This window comes from Lasioglossum baleicum, chromosome 10, assembly GCF_051020765.1.
Source record: "Lasioglossum baleicum chromosome 10, iyLasBale1, whole genome shotgun sequence".
Taxonomy (NCBI): domain Eukaryota; kingdom Metazoa; phylum Arthropoda; class Insecta; order Hymenoptera; family Halictidae; genus Lasioglossum; species Lasioglossum baleicum.
This window is the reverse complement of record NC_134938.1, coordinates 10751414-10771987: the sequence shown is the minus strand read 5'-3', so window position 1 is coordinate 10771987 and position 20574 is coordinate 10751414. Positions and strand designations below refer to the sequence as shown.

Genomic DNA, 20574 nt, shown 5'->3' with positions numbered 1-20574 from the left:
CAAGATGGCCGCCGACGAACACGCTCCTCGTCCTTGCCTCTCCATTATTTTCTTACTCGTCCGTCTTCAATCTCTAATTGAAAGAAATTTCTCTTAAATTATCATCGGTATCGACGAACATGCATCCAGAGAGATCGACTTCGAGAATCAGACCCGAGCCTCGGTGATACGTGGAAAGCCTCCAAGATGCTTGTCGGAGAAGCAACTTCTTAACGTCTACGACTCCGTAGTGACAGCTTTACTATCTTATTCTAATCAGTCCTCTCCTCGTCGAATTCTTCGGTGATAGTCTCTACGTCTTCATTCGGTTTTAATGTCAACGGTACTCTCCGGCTCGTTAACGCGGACGCTGCCAATGTTGTACGCGTATGCTGCACGACTCGACAGATTTTTAATAGAGATATTTATGTTAACTGTAGAACGGTGTCGCGAAACTATTAATTAATCGCGACGTCGTTTTGTCCACTTGCTTTGCAGTGTTTCAGAAATTTGTAACTTTCCTTGCTAAATATTTTTCAAGCTTCACAAAGAAGTCACTACATTTACGACAAGAATGGGTGGATGTGATCAAAAAATTTAAAACAATTGTTAAAAAGATGGAAGGAAATTTTTATACGGTTCCTGCATCTTGTAGTTGACGAAGAAAATTTTTATTTTGCATGAAGATCCGTAGTCTAATTGTAAGCTAAAATGTTATACATCGAATGTAAGAAACAGAGCTAAACAGAAATGTCTTTAATCATTCGGACGCGTTGAAAACGAATTGTAATTTTGATGAATTGTACGGTGAACTTTTCTTTGTTCGTCACACCTTCATTTTATAAAATACTATTTTCTGCAAATAGGGCCGACAATGTACGAAAAACGTACTAATGTGTGGATCAAATTAATCTTTCTGCTGTTTCGAAACAAACAGTAACAGCAAAAGCATTGCCAAAAAATGTGTGTACGAAAAGTGTGATCGTGAAGACGTTCACGAGGGTAAGATTCTCCGGAATTACTCTCGAAAGTTTGGCCAAGCATTATCGATAAACTTGTCGAACGGAGGAGTGCGCGTCTCTCGGGGCCCGTGTTCGGGAGGTCTTCGCGTGGGGCGAGGCCACCATGTTTCTTCGGGTCTTTTCGAGTCTCGTCTCGTCTTCGTCTCGCTGGCGAGGGATCATTCGCTCTGTCCTCATCCGGACCACGGCGTGCGAGCACCGGCCACCTTGGGGCGCCCCCGGGTGGCGAACGGACCAACCTGTCTGCTTCGCACCACCTCTGCTCCAATCCTCTTGCTGTACCTCTCCCTTTCTTCTTCGTCTTCTTCTTCTTCTTCTCCGCGCGGTACCTGACATCGTCTTTCGCCATGGAAGATCCTGCGGATGCGAATTTTATCGGGATGCCTCCGAGACATCGTTGAGCCACTTACAGTGGCAAACAAAAATCGGAAAAATCAAAATCGACGGAGAACTGTGAGAAAGTAGTCGGCTCAAAATTCTAGCTTCACTGTATTGTCTACAAGAACCTCTTATTTTTGTCCACCACGCTATGTGCTTCTACGAAGTTCGAATAATGGTTACAAATCTTGAACAAGCTAGAAAAGTCAACTTGGAACCTGGCTAACTATTGTGTAGCCTGGAAAAACGATACAGTCAGTTTATATACAATTTATATACACCGATAGATACAGTAGTTCATTCGTTGGAAGACATTTATCTTGACAGTGAGTCTCAGAACGTGACTAGATTACTAGACACCGCCCCCAATGATATTAACATCAACTTGGAGGCGTGAAAAAGGCAGCTCAAACTTCCCGCTTTCCCACGCTTCGATGTCCGAATATGGTCTCCGACAAATTGAGTCGATAGAAAAAAAAAAACGCAGAAGAATAACCCTCCTTAGTAACGAAACTACAAAATGTTGCTTCTGTTCATCGATGATTCAATCAGCGAAGGGACGGTCCTTTCGATCTGAAAGAGTAATCATCGAGCTTGCCGCGAGGGTCCAATCAAATTCGGCGTGGCTCGAGGCGGACGGTGTAGAAAAATCCTCGAGTCGATAGCACTCTTTCGGTCGATCAGGCCCGTTTCAGAAATCCCAGGTCACGTTGGTACCGTCTGCCGCTCTCGAAATCCCAGGAAACGAGGAACAAATTATCTCGTCAGACGGACGCACACCGGTTTAAAGCGACGAGATCGCTCGTTTGGTCGCCGTGGGAGGGGGGGGGGGCCTGTTCCCCTACTCTGCGGTCAGTCCCGCCGGCATTAGTTCGATCACGTGACCGTACGCCCCTCCGTTGGGCCCGACGCCCCTCTATCTCGGCCGTCGGGCACCTTCCAGACCTCCCCTCTCTCTTTCGCCGTAACTAGCTGACCCAGCGCCTAGCGCCCCGCGTGTCGGCACAGGCGGCTCCTTTCTTACCTGATGAGCGCGTACGAACGCACACGCACGTCTTCGAGGGGAGCGCCGTCACGCCAACGACGTGTAGAAGAGGATGATGAGGGTAAGGTGGAGGGAAGGATGACGGTTAATGAGCTAGAACCACGGGGGAGCTCTGTTCGGGGCCCCCGAGGCACCTCCACCTTTCTGGGAAGTCACGAATTGCAGCCTCGCGTCTCCTCGCCTCTTCGCCCGCCCGCCCGCTCGGCCCCGGACCCCGGGTTCCGTTTCTCGCGTGAAACCTCTGCTCGCTTTTATGAGCGGCCTCGACTACCGAGAGAGCCGGACCAGTGGCTTTCCAGAGATGTACGAGCTGATGACGATGGCTCGTTGAAGGGGTCGAGGATCGAACCGATTAACGATAATGAATTTCAGCTCCGCTCGTTTGTACTCGCGGGAACCTTCTCCGTTCACCTTGGGGGTTGCTCCGCGGTGTGCTACATTCATGGTGGATGGAACCGAACGGCTGGGAATCGTCGGTCGGGTTCTCGTCACCGACTCATTTCGAGCGTAGCTTCTGTAATCTTGCAGGACTTGGCTCGTGGAATTCTCCGCCGCATCCTTTTTCTTCGGCAAAGCGGGTAATCAAATGCTTTCTAACCTGAACCACTTTCAACGTGTCTTCGTGGAAGGTGTCTCGAGTATCGCAACCATTAGTGCCCAGTAGGGCTGTATCATTATGTCGGACAAATCTAAACAATATTTATAGGCATTTCACTGCTAACGGAAGACGTACTGATGAAGGGTATCATTGGAATGGAAACATTCGCGCTACGCGAGAGCTGTTCGAGCGTATTGAGTGTTAGTAGAGCGCCGTTTAAATAACATTTGTCCACGAAATTTTTCAATGACTCGAAAGTGAACCATAGTCAACACCGGAGCCCGCCGTGTGGAAACGTAGCTCTCACCTGCTAGACCCAGTCCATGCTGCTTTTCGTTGGCCTGCGACTTTCATTGAGAGCAATCAAGTATGTTTCCTTAAGAAATCGTAGTCCGGCTGACTCGAAAAACGTGCCTCGGCTCATGGCCGAACAGCGAGGGTGCCGAAAGATCAAAGCGAACCCGAAGAATAATCCTCATGATGGTCCAGTGCCTGGGACGGAACAAAAGGAGGTAGTACACTACGGTTTGACGAAGAGACGCGGATGGAAGAGAAAGAGAAGGTGGCCTGGTCCACGGGCAGAAAGAGACGCGAGTGCGATGGAGCAATAGTGGGGCCCACCTGACCAACAGGTACCTGGTAGGGCCCCCCATAAGGAGTCTCATCATTGACCCGGCCCACTCTCCCACCACTGGTGCCCGGCTAAAGGGTTCCAGTCCTCCCTTTCCCGCAGTCAGCACCCCGCATCTCGCAGCTAGGATGGCTCTCCGGGGACTCTGCTCGATGATAATCAACCATTTTTTACTTCTAATTAAGTCATCCTCGTCGGAGAATTTATTGGCGGATGCTCGAAACAATATTCGGCGCGACCGTGGCCGGTTGCCTCGGAAACCGTGCTTGATACTGAATAATTTGCAGCGAGGCTTCGTTGCTCCCAGCGATGACTAGACTGTCGATTTTTATGGAAGATAACAATGTTCTAAGTCAATCGTGAGGAGCAGAAGCTAAACGAAACTGTACTTCCTGTTTTAATCATTCGGAATCCCGGTGTAACTAGAAAATGCAGTAAAATTCCCATCGAAATAGTACAGACATCTTTAAACATTCAGAAAAATATTTGAGGAAGTAAATTCAATTAGGCTCTATAAAATGATATAATGGATGGCCCCATCAACTCTAAAGCGACACTGTCCTTGCCACCACTCACGTAACTGTTCCCTAGTGGTTCAATGAGGAGTTAGTTGTACGAATGCGTCGAACACTGTGCCAACTTCAAAATCTTTGAATTGTATTGCAGTTCTTGCCAGTTTTTCTAATGCCTTTGTAGTTCCGTACTTGACCAATCCGTTTTGATGATGACCGTCATCCGAATTCCGAGTCACGCTCGGAGTCTTCCTGCTACGCGCCGAACATCGCTGAGAAGGATATCAGATCTAAGGTACATTAGGATCTATAATACCCGAATGTATACGATTTAATATTCACGTGAAGTCATCGAGTTAGGACACGGAGTCTTTTGCTTCCTGCGCGAGAGGACACGCCAGGCGTCGTCTTAGCCATGTGTCCTATTAACGAGCGGGACGACCGATATGTCCCGCTGACACTATGGTTGCGAGGTAGCCGTCGGCCGTCAGAATGAGGATCGAGGCTGACGTGGAAGACTGGAAGCTCGTGCAAAACAACACCGGAGGACGGGACGGAAGGAGATACTCTGTTCGCGTTCGTGGTAACAAACCGCGTTGTTGCCAGCTCGCTTCTACTCGGATTGAGTATGCAATACGCGTACCTTTTTGTTTACACTGAATTACACAGCTACCATGAAGCGAGGCAACCACTTTTTCCTGCGGTCGCAACAGCGGTTCAGCCAGGACAAATCGATTCGATCTAAGGTTAGCTGCATCCGCCCCTCTTGTTGGGGTGGTTCGATGAAGATACGAACAATAACACTGATTGCCGCTGCTCGGGAGAACCCTGAGAACTTTCTCGGTTGCTGCTAAGAACAGGATTTGGTGTAGAGGGAAGGGAGTTCTTTCAAATTGATCATAGATTATGTATAAATAGAAGAAAATTTCTAAATTTTGCATTCGTTGCTTCTGACTTACGTATTGGATGGTGCCATGATGCATTTCCATGAATCTTTACGTTACGAGTCCTCTCAACAGGGATATGCTCTCGATGTAGAATAACATTTTATAATGATTAGGTTTTTATTCTTTTTCATTCTTTTATTATTAATATTATTTTATTGACAGCATTTATAGCCGCCTTCATCTGGTCAGGATTCCATTTTTCTTTCGTTTCGAAGGCATCGAATTTTAAGTAAAATATATTACAATAAATCATGAATGATTTTGTTAGTCTTGCTACACCGATCACTAGACTTTTGGATTATATGTTATACGAAACTGTTATTTTAAAATATGGCCGTTCGCGTTTTATATTCACATCTTTGGCAATCGTCCAATACAAAAGCGGATGCAGCGGGAACATTAACGATCTCAAAGGGCCGAAGGCTACTCCACAAATCACGAGCGGTTCTCTTGAAACGCCTAAAAGCGACATCAACGATGGCGTTACAGATAGGACGTTACCTCGACACGCCCCGAGCCTGAACAAGGGTTGATTTCAAAAACCGCTGGCCCGGAAGTCACCCTCGAGACGGTGCATACTTCCTGCGACGCGTCGGGCATAGTGAAAAGTAGGGAAAGGGAGACTGTCGTCATTCAAATGGATCGTTTCCTTTAAATTACCTATTAGGAGTTCTGGCTGGTGGCGAGTAAATCCTTTGATTCTCGTCCCGACGATCCCGAGGGAGCTATCGGGCGTTGTTTGACATCGTAATCGCCGCGGTCGATGATCAGGGCCGTGGCGGAGGGCGGGCGGGTGCGGATTTCAGCGAGACGAGCAGTAAACGCGAGATCTCGTTCGGTAGCCCGATGGGCAAGGGAGCAAGGGAGCTGTCGTTTCGTGCGTTGATTGGCCGGTCGTTGGATGATAATTAGATCCCGGTAGGACGGGGCGAAACTGCGTGATGGGGTGGAGTGGGGGAGAGAAGGAGATGGCTCGAACGACCGGGCCCCGGGCCGGTCCGGGCCCCGACCAGGCAAAATCAACAAAATAATAAGCGGCCACGGGTGTTTGCGAGAGACGCGGACGTGACGCGTTCCCGCTGATGAAGAGAGACCGTACCAGAACGGGAGAATTACGACGGGCACCAGCAACCCAGGACGCAGGACAACCGCAACGAGCCGACGGATAGTTAATGACTCTATGCGCTCCGTCTCAGGGACGACCATCACTTGCGGACCTCGGGTCCAATGGCTGACGACCCGACCGGTGTCCCGAGATTCCTCTTTTCTTCTCGCGATCGCAGAAACCGACGGTAATTAGTCATTTCGGGATACCTTCGATTACCTCGAAGGCTTCTGGCGCGAACGATACTCAATGTATAAAAATTTTATTTTGCATAAAGATGCTCCGGAAATATAATGACGCAACTGTAAAATTTTGTGAAATTGACTTTATTGTGTCGGCGGTCTCAAAAATGCATTTACTAGATGTTTGTAAATCGACATAATGTAAATCGAGGCTGGTATTTATTGTTCTATAAATTGAAATAACTTAAAAGTTGCAATAATAACCCACAATGTCTATAAACTACTCTCATAGAAGAATTAAACCGAATCTTCAATTTTTGCAGTTGTGTCATTATACTTCTGGAGCAGCGATATCAGATATGATTAAAAAAATGGAAATTATTAAATTTATAATTTTTATTTATAGATAATTTTTGTATATTCATAATCGTGGGGGGTAAGAGAATGAGAAAATAAAATTCTTGGTAATCATGATGGCATCCTTGACAATAGAGATTAAAAGAACATAACACATTTCTGACAACTTAATGAAACCACTAAACAGAGGAATAAATTCTTATTTGATTCTCATGTCTTGCAATCGATGCAAACAATTTTGATTTTGGATAAAGATCTCCAGTGATCATTATTACAGTTTGTTTCGGCTACGACCGACGGTCGGAAAGCCTGATTGCCAGGATCGCCCAGATATGGACGCGCGAGGAAAGGTGTAACGGTCGCGGAACAGAGGTTAAAGAAAACTCTCAACAAACGCCGTGATTTCGATCGAATACGCGCGGTGCTTTATTTGTGATTCGTTAGAAGTTGAGCGCGCACGGCACTGATTTGCGTAAGTGCTAAGAACGCGCGTTTTACAAGAGTTTTGGAATCAATGTGTTATCTGAGCGCGATGAACAGAGAGAGTGTCTCCGCTTCGCCGAGGGGGTTCCCGAATAGGCCCCAGTCGACGAACGCGGTGGTCCGCGATTGGCGGATCGATCGCAGAGTCGATTGTTTCGGGATTCGAATCGAGGTCGTTTACGGGTCACGACGGCGAGCCGTTGAGAACGCGGTGTCGAAAATAATAACACACGGCGTGTGTTCTTGAAATAGGTAGAAAAACCCAGCGTGTCTCAATCGACCGGTAAACCTCTCGATTCGAATCCCGAACACAGTTAGTTATGGTTTCAGTAACCGTCTTAATTCATTGTAATTGTGGAAAATTATAATAAAACGACTTCTGGAAGCTCACTACTAGACTGTGGATCATTAAGTAAAACGAAATTTGTATACATTAATTGCAAGCTACAGGAGCCAAGTAAACATTTATTTTCCACATTGATAATTTTAATATCAATGCTGTAACTGCTGTAATCTTTCTACTATTTTACATTGCACCTATTCATTTTTGTCATGAATACATAAAATCCGCATTTTATTTATTACTATTCAAAGAAGAAATTAAAAATCTTCGTCCACTGCTGCCGAGTAATCTCTTCCGAAATTCTCCGTCGCGACTCGACCGTTAAAAATGTATTAAATAGCCCAGAGCGAGTCGTTGAAACAGTAGACCACTTCGGAGTCGAGATTTCCGTGCACAGGGTGCTCAGTTGTCGCGCACATGTTCGAACGACCGCGCGGAAATACGAAACCGTCGGAGGCGAAAACGCGAGGAAAGCCGGGACACGTTGACAGTAGGCGTTCGGCTTCCAGGAGACGTGTATCGATGGTTAGGCTAGGTTTCTCGGTTCACATTGGAAGAAGGTCCTCGAGGAAAAAAAATATTTGACCGCGTGCCGTCGTGAAACTTTCCGCGTGCCGGAAGTCAAGCTCTCGAGGGGGTGCTCGAGTCTATTGTTTGAGAAAATTTGCACTTCCGTTATACGGGCGTCGGAAATACTACTTCAACGCGTAGGCAAACACTAGATACAAGATCAGATTTGTAATTCGTCTGTGACAGTGCGGGATTTAAACATTTGTGTAATCAAATTAATGATCTAATGACTAGACTGTGCGGATTTTATGCGTTTATGAAGAAATTGGCTGGGTGAAATACAAAACAGTAAAAATTTCGATCTATGTTTAGATCATTTTCAAGAACTAGTATCGATCATTACCATCAATAAATTAAACATTGAATGTCACAATTGTGTACTTTGTTACTCACTTGCTTAATGAAATTATTTTAACTAATTTCGAACAACAGAACACGTGCTGCTGCCATGCCGTTACACAAGCTACTGTCACAACTGTGACATTCAATTTTTAATTTACTGATGGTAATAGTCGATACTAGTTTTTTTGTTTAATAATTCACAGACGCAGTTATTATTTTTCTTGAAAATGATCTAAGCATAGATCGAAACGTCGAAGATTTCATTCAAATTGCAAAATTGCTTTGCGGTAAAATTAGATCGAACCAGTTCGCCGAGAGCATCACTCCATCTTTTATTAACAATTATACGATCGATATAAAAAGGAACATTTAAAACAGTGAAAGATTAGAAAAATCTAAGAATATTGTTGCGATGTTTTCAATGTAAAAAATCTATTAACGGATAAAATTAATTTTTCTTTAACTCCTGGTGCCCACAATCGATTAACGTAATACAACATAGTTTGCTGTGCTAAAAGGAAAATATCTTTTTTCAAACAACAGTCCCGATCAAAATTATTAGATCACGTTATCGGGGGTGACTTGTTTCGCGATAGAAATTGCTATTGCCGAAAACAAATCGGCTGGCGAGGCGCCATTCGAGTCGCGGCCGTGCAGCCCCGAAAACATCGTTCAGCCGAATCAACGGGCGTAAACACATACTGAACCCACTAATCGTCTCCATCATCGTGGACACGGGCCCGTCCATACATCCTTGATGGATAGTTTCTCTCCGTGGAATAGTTTTATCTTTCCCCTTTGCGTCACCCACGCAATATCCCTACCCCTGGCGGGCCTCGCAGTCCGCCTCGTACGCCTTCGAGACCGAAGGGACGGGAGGAAGGAGCCGAAAGGAGCGAAGGTGGGAGTCAGGGACGGCTGGTGCTAGTTGAGTTGTCGAACTGACACGCGTTCTCCGTCCCGTTCCAACGTTCGCCGTCGGAAGTCCTCTCGTTCCGACCTGGGTCCCCACTAGCTCCAACCCTCGGCGGTCTCTCTCCGCAAGTTTCTTCCCACCATTCGAACCCGGGATCCACTGGACCCTTCTGTCTTCTTCTGCCCTGATCTGAGCCGTTCCCTCTCGTTCTGCTCGCAGCAGGGGCGTACGTCCGTCACTCTCCCTCCCTTTCCTTCTCTCTCTCCTCGGGTTCAAGTTTTCCTCGGTTAGACGGTCCTCGTCGCACGCACGCCCACCCGAGAACGCACGACCGCAGCCACCACCGTTCGTCGGAGCTCGCGCTCTGGCGCTGCTGGTGGTGGTAGTGGTAATGCTAGTGGTAGTGGTAATGGTGGTGGTGGTAACACCGGTGGTGGTGGTGGTGGACTCTCAGTACCGCCATACCCGCCAAAGCACGAGCACCGTGACAGCCCGCACACACTTCTCGCAAAACGCGGATTTTTCGAACTCGCCAATCCCCCGCAATCACTAGATCGTTAGCCATCCTCTTTCTCTTTCTTCTTTCCGCCCTCAGAGTTCAACCCCCGAGGTGTTTGCCAGTGGACACGCGCGGACGGCCGAGTAACGATCGCCGGTACCACGATCATCCCGCGCGGGTTTTCTCAAGCTCAGTGTGCAAGTTCGCCGTGGAAAACAGTGCTAGTGGAACAACACACTGTTCGGTGGTGTCTGTCATGGTGTGACCGCGAGCCGATGTTACCCCGAGCCAGCCAGATTGTGATCGTGATTCCGAAGTGGATGACATTGTGGTAAAACGTCAAGTGGACTGTTCAGTGGAGTTTCGTTGGTTCTGACTGTTGACAACCCGTGGACCCTACCTGTGGATCGACTGTACGAAAATTCGGATGATCGCGTAGACCGCTAGATCGGTCCCCGGACTTGGCTACCTATCCCTGTCGAGGAGCGCTCGCGGTGCGCGACTGTGTAATCGCCGCTCGGGACGGTTCTCGGAGGCAATTGGAGCGAACCCCGAGAGATCAAGTGCCTTATTATATCCCGGCGAAGAGAAAGCGGCGGAACAGCTCCAGGATTCCATCAGAATTGGTTCTCAGCGAGGCGCCGACCAGCCAGCCGACGGGCGCGGGGGTCCCGTCAGAACCAACCCTGCCATCGACAAAGATGTTGACTTGAGGGAGCCGCGGCGTTCACGGACACCGTCAGCGTTCAGCTGGAACTCGAAACGATCGACGAACGTCACCATCGGGGGAAGAGACGGCTACTCGTCGGATAGAGGCGGGCTGGTCTCTTCAGGAGCGGACTATGCTATCGTGGATCAAAAGTCGTTCGCATCGTCGGGCACGGGGTGTCGGACAGCACAGTCTTCCCTGATCCTAGAGGAAAAGGCAGCCGGTCCTCTGGCGCAGTACTGGGCTCTAGCTAATCGCGACAAAATGCCGGAAAAAGAGGTGGCCTATCATCAGGAAGCATTCTCCCTGCTACCGCCGCCTCCGCCCCCGCATCATCCGCACTCTGCGTTCCACGCGGCGTTTCATCCGCACCCCCATCCGCCTCCACCGCCGCCGTTTCACCCTCATCATGGACCACCGCCACCGCCGCACCCGGCGGCTGCGGCCGCGGCCGCATGGGAGCATCACGCCGCTGCTGCGGCCGCTGCGGCCGCCGCCGCCTTCCACGCACCACCACCTCATCCGTAAGTCCATTTTTTTATATTAGGTGTGCAAATCATTTCGGCGTCTTTCCAGTGCTGGTTAGGAACAGCTGGGGTGGTCTACCCTCCCCACAATATCTTCAACCCTAAATGTTAGCTCCAAAGTTAAAATTGATATCGTAATGGTTTCGGAGAAATCATCTTGCAACACTTTCTCTGTCCCATCCTGTGCATTTATTACTATATTTTATACTTTATTCAACGTATGCTTCGAGAGGAATATTTAAAGAAAGCAGCAAGCTTTTATTCAGTTCTCGTTTTTCGCTTTACAGTTGCAATAGAAATTTATTTCCTCTTACACGTTATTGAGCGAGTATTAAGAAATATGGTTTTACTCGTACATTGAAACCCCTCGTAACATGGTACAACTCGGAGAACATGATAGCCATTCATTAGTTCGACGAGTATTAAATTCTGCAATCTTGTCAGAAACGACGTTCTCTGTACGACGAAATTCATACAACGGTATCGCTGTTGCTGGATTGCGAGTGAAATGCGAAACTATCGTGCTCGAAACAATTAGAAGATCGCGTTTCTGAATAGTTGGGGGCGAACGATATCGTGGTTGTGCTGTAAAATTGATTCTTGCGGAGAATGTAAAACTTCGTCTACTACATATATAAAATAATCGAGCTAGTGACTGCACTAGTTAACCCTCGTTAAACAGTTTATTAGATTAGATGGTATCGTAGTATACGGAACTATTACCGTAAAGTCACAGGGAATGAAATTTTCAGACCGTTCCAGTTCAATTATTAAGAGCACGAAATAACTTTACGAAACACCCGATTCGACTCTCAAGAGGGACGTATTTATACCTTACGAGCTTTCTTTCGTTTTGTAATTTTGTAGGTTACGGATATTACGTTAGAATTAGACTGCGGATGTTTATGCAATTTGCTATTTTTGTAGACGAATTTTAAGAAAGTTCTTTTTCGGGGTTAGTAACCTTTGCAGGTCTGAAATAAATAAAAATCGTATTGGATTCTGCCAAATTTTAGACTAGCATTTTTCGAAAATTTTCAGTACCCATTAATGCATCAAGATCCGCAGTCTAAGTATCATTAATATTGCAAGCTTAGACAACATTATTTCCCGTAGATTATTTAATATTCATTTGCGACTAGAATCGTGATTGCATCAATTTGCGCAATTGACTAAACCATTCTTCTACAGGGTCTTCCACTGGGAAGTATTATTTTAAATTATATAAAAGCGCTGCTAGTTCACAATTTCACTAACCACGTATCCAAGAGCGATAACTCCAATCTTGACAAATAAAAAATGTCACCTCTTAATGGAAGACCCTTCAACCCTTTGCAATCGGAGCTAGAAACCCCACGACTCTTTGCTTTCCGAGCTAGAATAATTCCATTGTATAAGATTTTTTTTATTTTATGGATATGAAATTGATTAGATACCAACATATGCAATAATCTAAACAATATTGTGAATAATGCAGAATATTTTATAACAATATTTTGTACAAGTATTTTGTGACAATATTGTGAAAATACAGCAAATTTTAGTGGTGACTCTGAGACACCCCTCGACAGCTAAGAGTTTAACATTCGATGAGAAGATTGCATCGATTATGCGCTCGAATTTTCTGTAGCAACAGCGGAGTCAGAATACATTATTATGCGTCAATGCATTACCTTATTCAAATTCGCCGGACGGCCGGGTAATTACCGACGCTGCCGTAATTACTTACGCGCGTTAAAGGATCGGCTGCGTGTACGACTCGTTGGCCGAACTCGAGATTACGTATCAACAGTGAATCTCACGCGGCAACATAGTAACGATCATATTTACCAGCAATCACAAATGGATCTTTCGTGCGGTGTCTTTCTGCAGCCGCGATCGCTCGAGGACGCCGCCTCCCTCGCGACAGACAATCGGCGAGGGAGATCTGACCGGCGAGTTTTCGCGCACATTCGCACGCGAACGATGTTACGCCATCTCGTTACGGGCAGGGAAGTTCTGGTTGCTCGACGCGGTATTTAATTCAATTACACATCCGCCGCAACTTTTAACCCGAACGGGACGATTCCATGCGGCGCGGCGCGGCGCTCGAACGTGCGTCGAATGAAAGTTAACGAGGCAAAACTTAATGGTAATCGCGACGAGGATTTCGCATTCGCCGCGGCACAGCGCGGCGTACCCTCTTAATCATCACCTTCGGCCGGCGCGCTTATCTATTAACACATCGGCTTGATTCATGGGCCGTAATTGCTCGTAATGAAACCGGCCGAGGTCGTGTGTGCGTGGAACCATCCGCGGAATCATGCTCGCGAAAATCGCCGCGCGTTTTCCGCTCCCAGAGGTGATACCAGTCGGAGGAGAAGCGGAGAGCGGCTGTACAGTGCGGTGCGGTGCGGTGGTGAGAAGCCCGCGGTCTCTTGCCACCGCACCGCCGCCGGAGAAAGGGACCCTAACGTCTTAATCGAGTTAATTAAGGCTCCTTCGCACGTTTTCACGTTCCGCAAACACGACACGCCGCTGCACGCAACGAGATTACCTCGACGACTCGGGGATAGGCTAACGGGCTTGCGGAAATGCTCGGCCGACGAACGACGCCGGGGATAATTAGACGTTTCTAAACGGCGTTCTTAACCCCGTGAGTCGATCTACCGGATGCACAAATGCAATCGGAATAGTCGCCATTCTTCAACCCTCAAACGGCCATTACAACATCTTTGTATGTAACTGTGTAATTGCGGGTGTTTTGGACCGCTGCTTGATTTATGAATTTTTGTGAACGCATTCTCGTGGTATTCCTTGTAGATAAATTAGTATGCGGATCTTCATACTAGAGGCGCGCTTATTGATTAGCAGACTGCGGATGTTTATGCAATTTTCAAATTTTGTAGACAAATTTTAAGGAAGTGGGCCCAAATAAAATTCTATTTTCATTGGTAATAGCATTTGCAGATTCAATATAAATAAAAATCGCACTAAATTCTATCGAATTTAATACTTCAGCATTTTTTGAAAATTTTTATAAGCCGTAAATACATAAACATCCGCAGTCTATTGATTAGTAAACTGCGGATCTTTATGCAAAATAAAAATGTTCTACGATGATTGCCGGCAGCAGGAATTAGATAAAAATTGACATCATCCCTTAATTGATTCTTCACGTTGAAAACGTGATAAGAATGTTCTTCGATTTGTCTAATCTTTTGCTGTTTTAAATTACACCGATTTACTTTTGTTATAAATGCATAAAATCCGCTGTCTTTTACTGAACCGTTCACGAACACCGTAGTGTACGAAAGTATTCGCACATCCTTTAAAAAATATGAATTTAAAGAATAATTTTCTAAAACAGGACCAAACGACTTGAGTTTTCTTTGAGATGTTTATGCAAGTTGGGTCTATTTCTGTCCCTTCAAGATTTAAGATTAAAAGACAGTAACGATGCAACAGCCTCGAAGTTTCGGACGCACATTTGAAATCTGTAATCACGCAGACTCATTCTCGCTTCCCGACGAATGTAAAGATAAAATTGTGAAAGAAACGATGGGCTGTTGAGTACGCCTGAGCCAGCGGGATTTCAAGAAGGATTCGGAGGGGTGGTAACGGTCCGACTCACCCGGTGCAATTAAATTCTTAATTGGACCGGTGCTGGCCCAGGCAATTGGCCAATATCAAACACCTGCTTTCGCGTGTACGGCCGTTCTTAATGTTGACAGCAATTACAAGCAGCTCCTGTATATTTTCTGCTGTACGTTGGATTTGCTTTGCAAATTACATAAATCAGTTCTAGAATGAATTTGCTCACTGTCATCCTAACTCTTCATCTCGACTGAGCTAGTTAGTTTTTTAGATACATCAATTAGCTTGCATTAAAATATCTGCATGTAAATATCTGCATGTACGATAAAAATAATAAATATTCAATTTTCTTTTCAGTACCTTATCTCAGTATTTTAAGAAATAAGATATTAATTCTTCTTCTCGATTTCGAAACCGTAACATTTATCTAAATTGTATAAAATAGCAGTATTACTTAACAATTATAGGAAACGCAAATGATAGTTTGAGAAACTTGTAACAAATCTGATAAATTTGATAAAAATGCGATGTAACTCGCAATTTTGTTTTGCTGTGTTAATATAAAACATACAGGTGCCTCTGATCAAAATCGATCACAAAAATTGCGAATCACTGTGAAAAATCATCCTGAATGGGAACGAACGTGATCGAATGATTCAAAAGCGATTCAAAAGTAGCAGTTCACACAATTCCTAACAATTACCCTATGACTTCCAAGCTAGAGAGCGTCGCAGTGAGGAGGGGCTGTGAAAGGTTGAACGTGAAAAATTGTACCGCGAGAAAAGACGCGGGTTCGTGTCGGACACTCGTCCCCGGAAGAAAGTTGCTCATCAATTTCGGCTCGTTAACGGGGCGTTGACGAACGGAAGCGGCGATTCCATTACTTTTACCGGTCGGTCCGCGCAGTAAATCGCTCGGAAACGCGCGTTACAAACGTCACAGTTACTCAGGAAGAATGCGTCGCGGCTTCCGAACCGGCTGGAAACGCGACGCATAGTCGGCCAAGCGACGGCAGGCGTAAAATTCATGGTACGCGTCCGCCGGCGTTACCGTTCGCCTCTTCCACGGCCCGACATCGGCTCGGATATTTTCGTCTCTTTACGAGGATCCGAGAGCCGCAGTGTATTTTTGCCGTCGTTGTATGTTTTGCCCCGTCACGGCGACGGTATCGTCCATTTCATTCCCCGTGACGAGTCTCCGAATCCTAAATGCCCCGGCGGACGCGACGCCGACAGTTATCCATAGCATTTCATCCGGCTCGCAAATCGTTTACCGACATAACGATCGGGCTACAAAATGTCAACAGAACCGAGGAGATTCTCTGTGTTGCACTTGTACTGCAAATTCACATTCAAGATACTAATAGTTACTTCTTGTGTAACTATTAATAGTAATTATAGTGGTTAGATCAAGTCGTATTGGTACAGCTCTAAAAATTATCATTTTTCATCGAACCGATCCTGATAAATTCTAGAGTTAGACAATTAAGGAGGAGCTTTATTAGTTCGAGTTTAAAATTAATCAATTCAGGTTGAATCCTGCTGAATCAGGTCTAAAAGCGATTATTGCAGATCGATTCGTCTTAAATCATGTTAGAAAGTGATCAGTTCAAGTCGAAGCGTGTTGGTATCTTCACAATTCAGGTCTGAAGGCGACCAATTCAGGCCACGATTCAGATATTATTGTGCATATGAACACCACGACTCTTCTAAAGAATTAGACTGCGGATCTTTATGTAAAATAAAAATGTTCTGCATTGATTGTGAGCAGGATGACGAAAGTAAAAATCGATTTCATCCCTCAATGATTTTGTTGCATTAAAAACAACGTTACAATATTCCTAAATTTTTCTAATCTCTTATTGTTTCATATTTCACCCAATTAATTTCTTCATAAATGCATAAAGATCCGCAGTCTAATTATAATCAAGCCATATTTATTAGGATAATCATATAGATCATTTTAACCATAATGTACATCGCCTGTATTCAGTAATGATTTAATTATAGCGTTGAAAGCGACTGGTTTTTATCGGCAGTTCAATGAAACCTGTTATTACAGGATCTGATGTGACGTAGAGCGAATGAAATAAATATTTTCCTCTCTGCAAAATTTCCGGGTATTATCGTTTCGAAATCTTTTGCAGTCGAGTGCAATAAATAACAAATTAACAGTCTTTCTTTACGTCACTTCATAAAAATAATATGTTTATCATAATACACATTAAACACGTTTTCTAATTCGTCTACAAAAATTGCAAATTGCCTAAACATTTACAGTTCGGGTTAGACAGCTGAGAGAATAAACTCTTCTGCAACTACTCCAAAATTTAATGTACTCGGTGAAACAAGACACGAATAGCCTCTCAGCGAGCAAGAATGATCGTTCAGGATTAATACGTCTTGTCGGTATCGCTAGGAAAGATTCGAACAGCGGATGATTCGTGATTTTTGTAGAGGGAACGCGTTAACGAAGGCTTAAATCAAAGATATTACGGCGTGTACAACGAGCGTAACGTGTCCGCGGATAGTTCTACATCGAGCCGGAGGAACGGCGATCGGTATTCACGATCGGCGATCGCTGTTAGATCGCATTCACCGGTCCCCAGGAAGTGTCCATGCAGGTCCTCGGACGTTGTCGGCGCTCAACGAGCCGTGCGTAATGAGTAACGGCGTGATTGTGCCAGAAAATGCAAATATCATTGGCCTGTCATGTTACGAGATGAATCGTGGCTGCTCGTGTTGAGCTACGGCCGGTTATGAGGAATATATGGCCGAATTGTTCCGTGTTCGGAGACACATCCGCGTCGATTCATCAATTTTCCACCCTCGAACAGAATTTTCGCTCTTAGCAGTCGTCTTCTTCCGTGCTTTCATCTCCGATTCAGTTACTCGATCGGCGAATGGAATTTTTAACCCCTTAACGTCTCGCCGAGTCTTCGAGAAAAGTGCCACAAATCGACATCTTCAAATTTTTATGTTATTATCATGAATTTTTGTGTAAAAAAAACGATGTTTTCTGTGTACCTGTGTAAGATTGGAGCCAGATAGGCATTTCATTCTATTTTTAATCATTTTATATTAATGTATATTAATCATTTTCTTTTCGAATTCTCGCCATAATTTGAAGAAATCCTCAATTTAATAATGAGAAGTTAATTGTGGCAAGAAACGTGTTTCTGAAACTTGTAATTAGGTATCATGGAAAATATTTGTAGACGAACAGGAACTATAATTATTTTTTATATCCAAAAATACAATAGTTTCTTTTGTGCAACAGTAAATGCCTTCACCAGTACTTAAATTCCTTTAAAAAGTTGTTGAATGCACAAAATGGAGTACAACTACGAAACAGAAATATTCGAATAGAATCACAATGGTGTCATCGATGTCAACATCCTGTTTCTCGAACTCGAACCCTTTCAGCTATCAACACCGACCAGCCTCCCATCGAATAATGACATCACACTCCGTGTCCAAGAACCGCTATCGACTTCCAAACAGATCGAACTTGCCAAACAACAAACCATAATCGTATCTCTGGTATAAATTCTCGGAAGACAATCAAGGGTACCCCTCATTAAAAACAATTGCTTCATCAGTTTGGACAAAGCTCGCGAGAGCCGGTAACGAGAAGCCAATGGATAAATTTCGGAACGAGTTCTCGATAAGAACGTGCGATTAATGTTCACAGCTTGTACGTTTCGGTGGGTAGAACGTACAAGTAACACCTGTACATCACGTCTCGTATCAATTTTTATTAGCTCGTTAATTTTTTAATGGCACGAATGGAAACTGCCCGTATCAGTTTTATACTTTATCAATTCGCAGGACTGGATGGATGTAATTTAAAACAAATGATAACAAACACGATTTACGAACGTCCATATGTTATTCTCAATTTATTCAAATTGTTAAAGATAGGAAGAAATTTTTGTACGGTTCCTTGTAATTGACGAAGAAAATTGTTACTTTGCATAAAGATCCGCAGTTTGATTAGTGCAAGTGTAAAACCTTCTGCTTAATGAGAGAAAATGTGAAATTTCTATTGATGTTTGAATAATAAAACAATTACTTAGTAACAGGAGTTAAATAAAAATTGAATTCATCCCTCAATCGATTCTTTACGTTGAAAACGTGATAACAATATTCTCAGACGTTTCTAATCTTTTACTTCACGTTTCGCCCAGCCAATTCATCCATAAATGCATAAAAATCCGCGGTCTAGTAAATTCCTAGCAAGTTGCGAGGTGAATTGTGTTGTAAACTGCTCCTTAAATTAACATAACTTTGTCCGAAACAATATTTCCACAAATTAATCTCCTCAATTACTTATTGTACTGTGACGCGGGGATAAAAGAGAAGTAACCAAAGGAATCGATTCCTCTTATCAGCGAGCATGGAAGCTCCAGATTCCCGAGGAACTCGAGCACGGGACCCAGGGCCGGTCGCGTCGGGTAAATGTCGGGTACCTGGTCGTCCTTAGGAATTTTTATCGCGAGCCGGCCCCACGCACCGCTCGTGGGAGGAAAATCTGGTCCCGCAGACAATGAACGTGCGCGCCCGCGTCTCATTTATGAATCTCTTCATCGCGTGGGCCCCGAGATCGCCGAGCAAACTTCAAGACCCGGATCGCGTCCGACATGCGGGCTGTCCGCCACTCGCGTCCAAACTGAATCGCTACCACACTCTCCACGACGCTCGAATTGGTCGATCCGGGTGGACATGAATTCCTTGGTAGAGGACGTCTCGTTTAAGTGACGCATTAAATCCCAAACGTCTTTTTCAACCCTCCGCGGACGAGGATTTTCTGAAATACCGAGGATGCTTTCTTCGGACAACTAGCTCACGTGGCGAGGTCTTAACTAGCGGGAAAAATTAACAATGTACAGGGTGAGTCAATCAGAAATGACTTCATTGTCCTGTGACATCTTCAAAAAAATAGTTAAAATGAAGTTGGCTGTATTCAAGTAACGCGACGGAAATTGGAGGCTAATTAGGAATTCTTTTCTGTAATAATTGTAATAGATCGATGCTAATACGTCAAAACTGTTCAATTATTTTACTAAGTCAATTAAAAATGCGCAGTGGATGATCTGTCAAGGGTCTGAACGTTTCTGCTGCCGCCGAAGAGCGAGGAAACAGAGAGTGCTCAGTTCTCGGTCGAGTTTCCGCGGGAAAAGCGATGGATCGATCCCGGACGGAAAAGCGGAGCCGATTTTCAAGAAGCGATCGCATATTCCTCGAGCGTGCCGGCCCGAGGCGCGTTCGCTGTGTAAAAACAGAAGCCGATTTGTCAGCGGGGCGAGATCGCGATGTACACGGTAGGAGCCTCGTCGAAGGAAGACGTTCCCCGCTTGCCCCTTTCGCCGTTTGCCAGCGGTTTGCCAGCACTCGCTCCCTTTCCTGGCGGTTTCGCGCGAATAGAAAGCCGCGGGACGATACGAAGCGCACGCGCGATTTATCATTGGCGCGGCGTCCATTGATAAATTCCAGGCATTCATAACGCCACGGTGCGCGTCGTACACGGCCCGGTTACGAGCACCGGAGGAGACACACGATACCCGAGCACGATACGATACCGGGCGATACCGTGAGCTCTTTCTTTCTTTCTTTCTTTCTTCCTTTCTTTCTTGCTTTCTTTCTTTCTCTCGCTCTATCTTGCTTCGTGTACAACGCGGCCCTGTGTACACGATCGCGCGAGACCACTGTACCCACCACCTAGACTAGGGGCTTATCCTCGGAGAACCGGTAACGCGAGAACGAAGATGTCCGTGACGGGGGTCGCGTCGTGATCGTTCTTTTAACTTCGAACCGGGGGTTGGTCCACCGCGATTCGTCTTATCGGGAACCA

The 20574-nt window shown here is 45.3% G+C and overlaps 1 protein-coding gene across 2 annotated transcripts in view; it reads left to right on the top strand.

Annotated features, from left to right (window-relative positions):
* Positions 1 to 8740: 8740 nt before the first annotated feature.
* The window catches only part of Ci (transcriptional activator cubitus interruptus), a 171074-nt gene continuing 159240 nt past the window's right edge, over positions 8741 to 20574 (top strand). Inside the window, exon 1 of one of the 2 annotated variants that reach the window (XM_076432619.1) lies at positions 8741 to 11142. In XM_076432619.1, coding sequence (XP_076288734.1) covers positions 10883 to 11142 — 260 coding nt within the window. In that variant the 5' untranslated portion in view covers positions 8741 to 10882. The remainder of the gene's footprint in view (positions 11143 to 20574) is intronic. The other variant, XM_076432620.1, reaches the window with a different exon arrangement.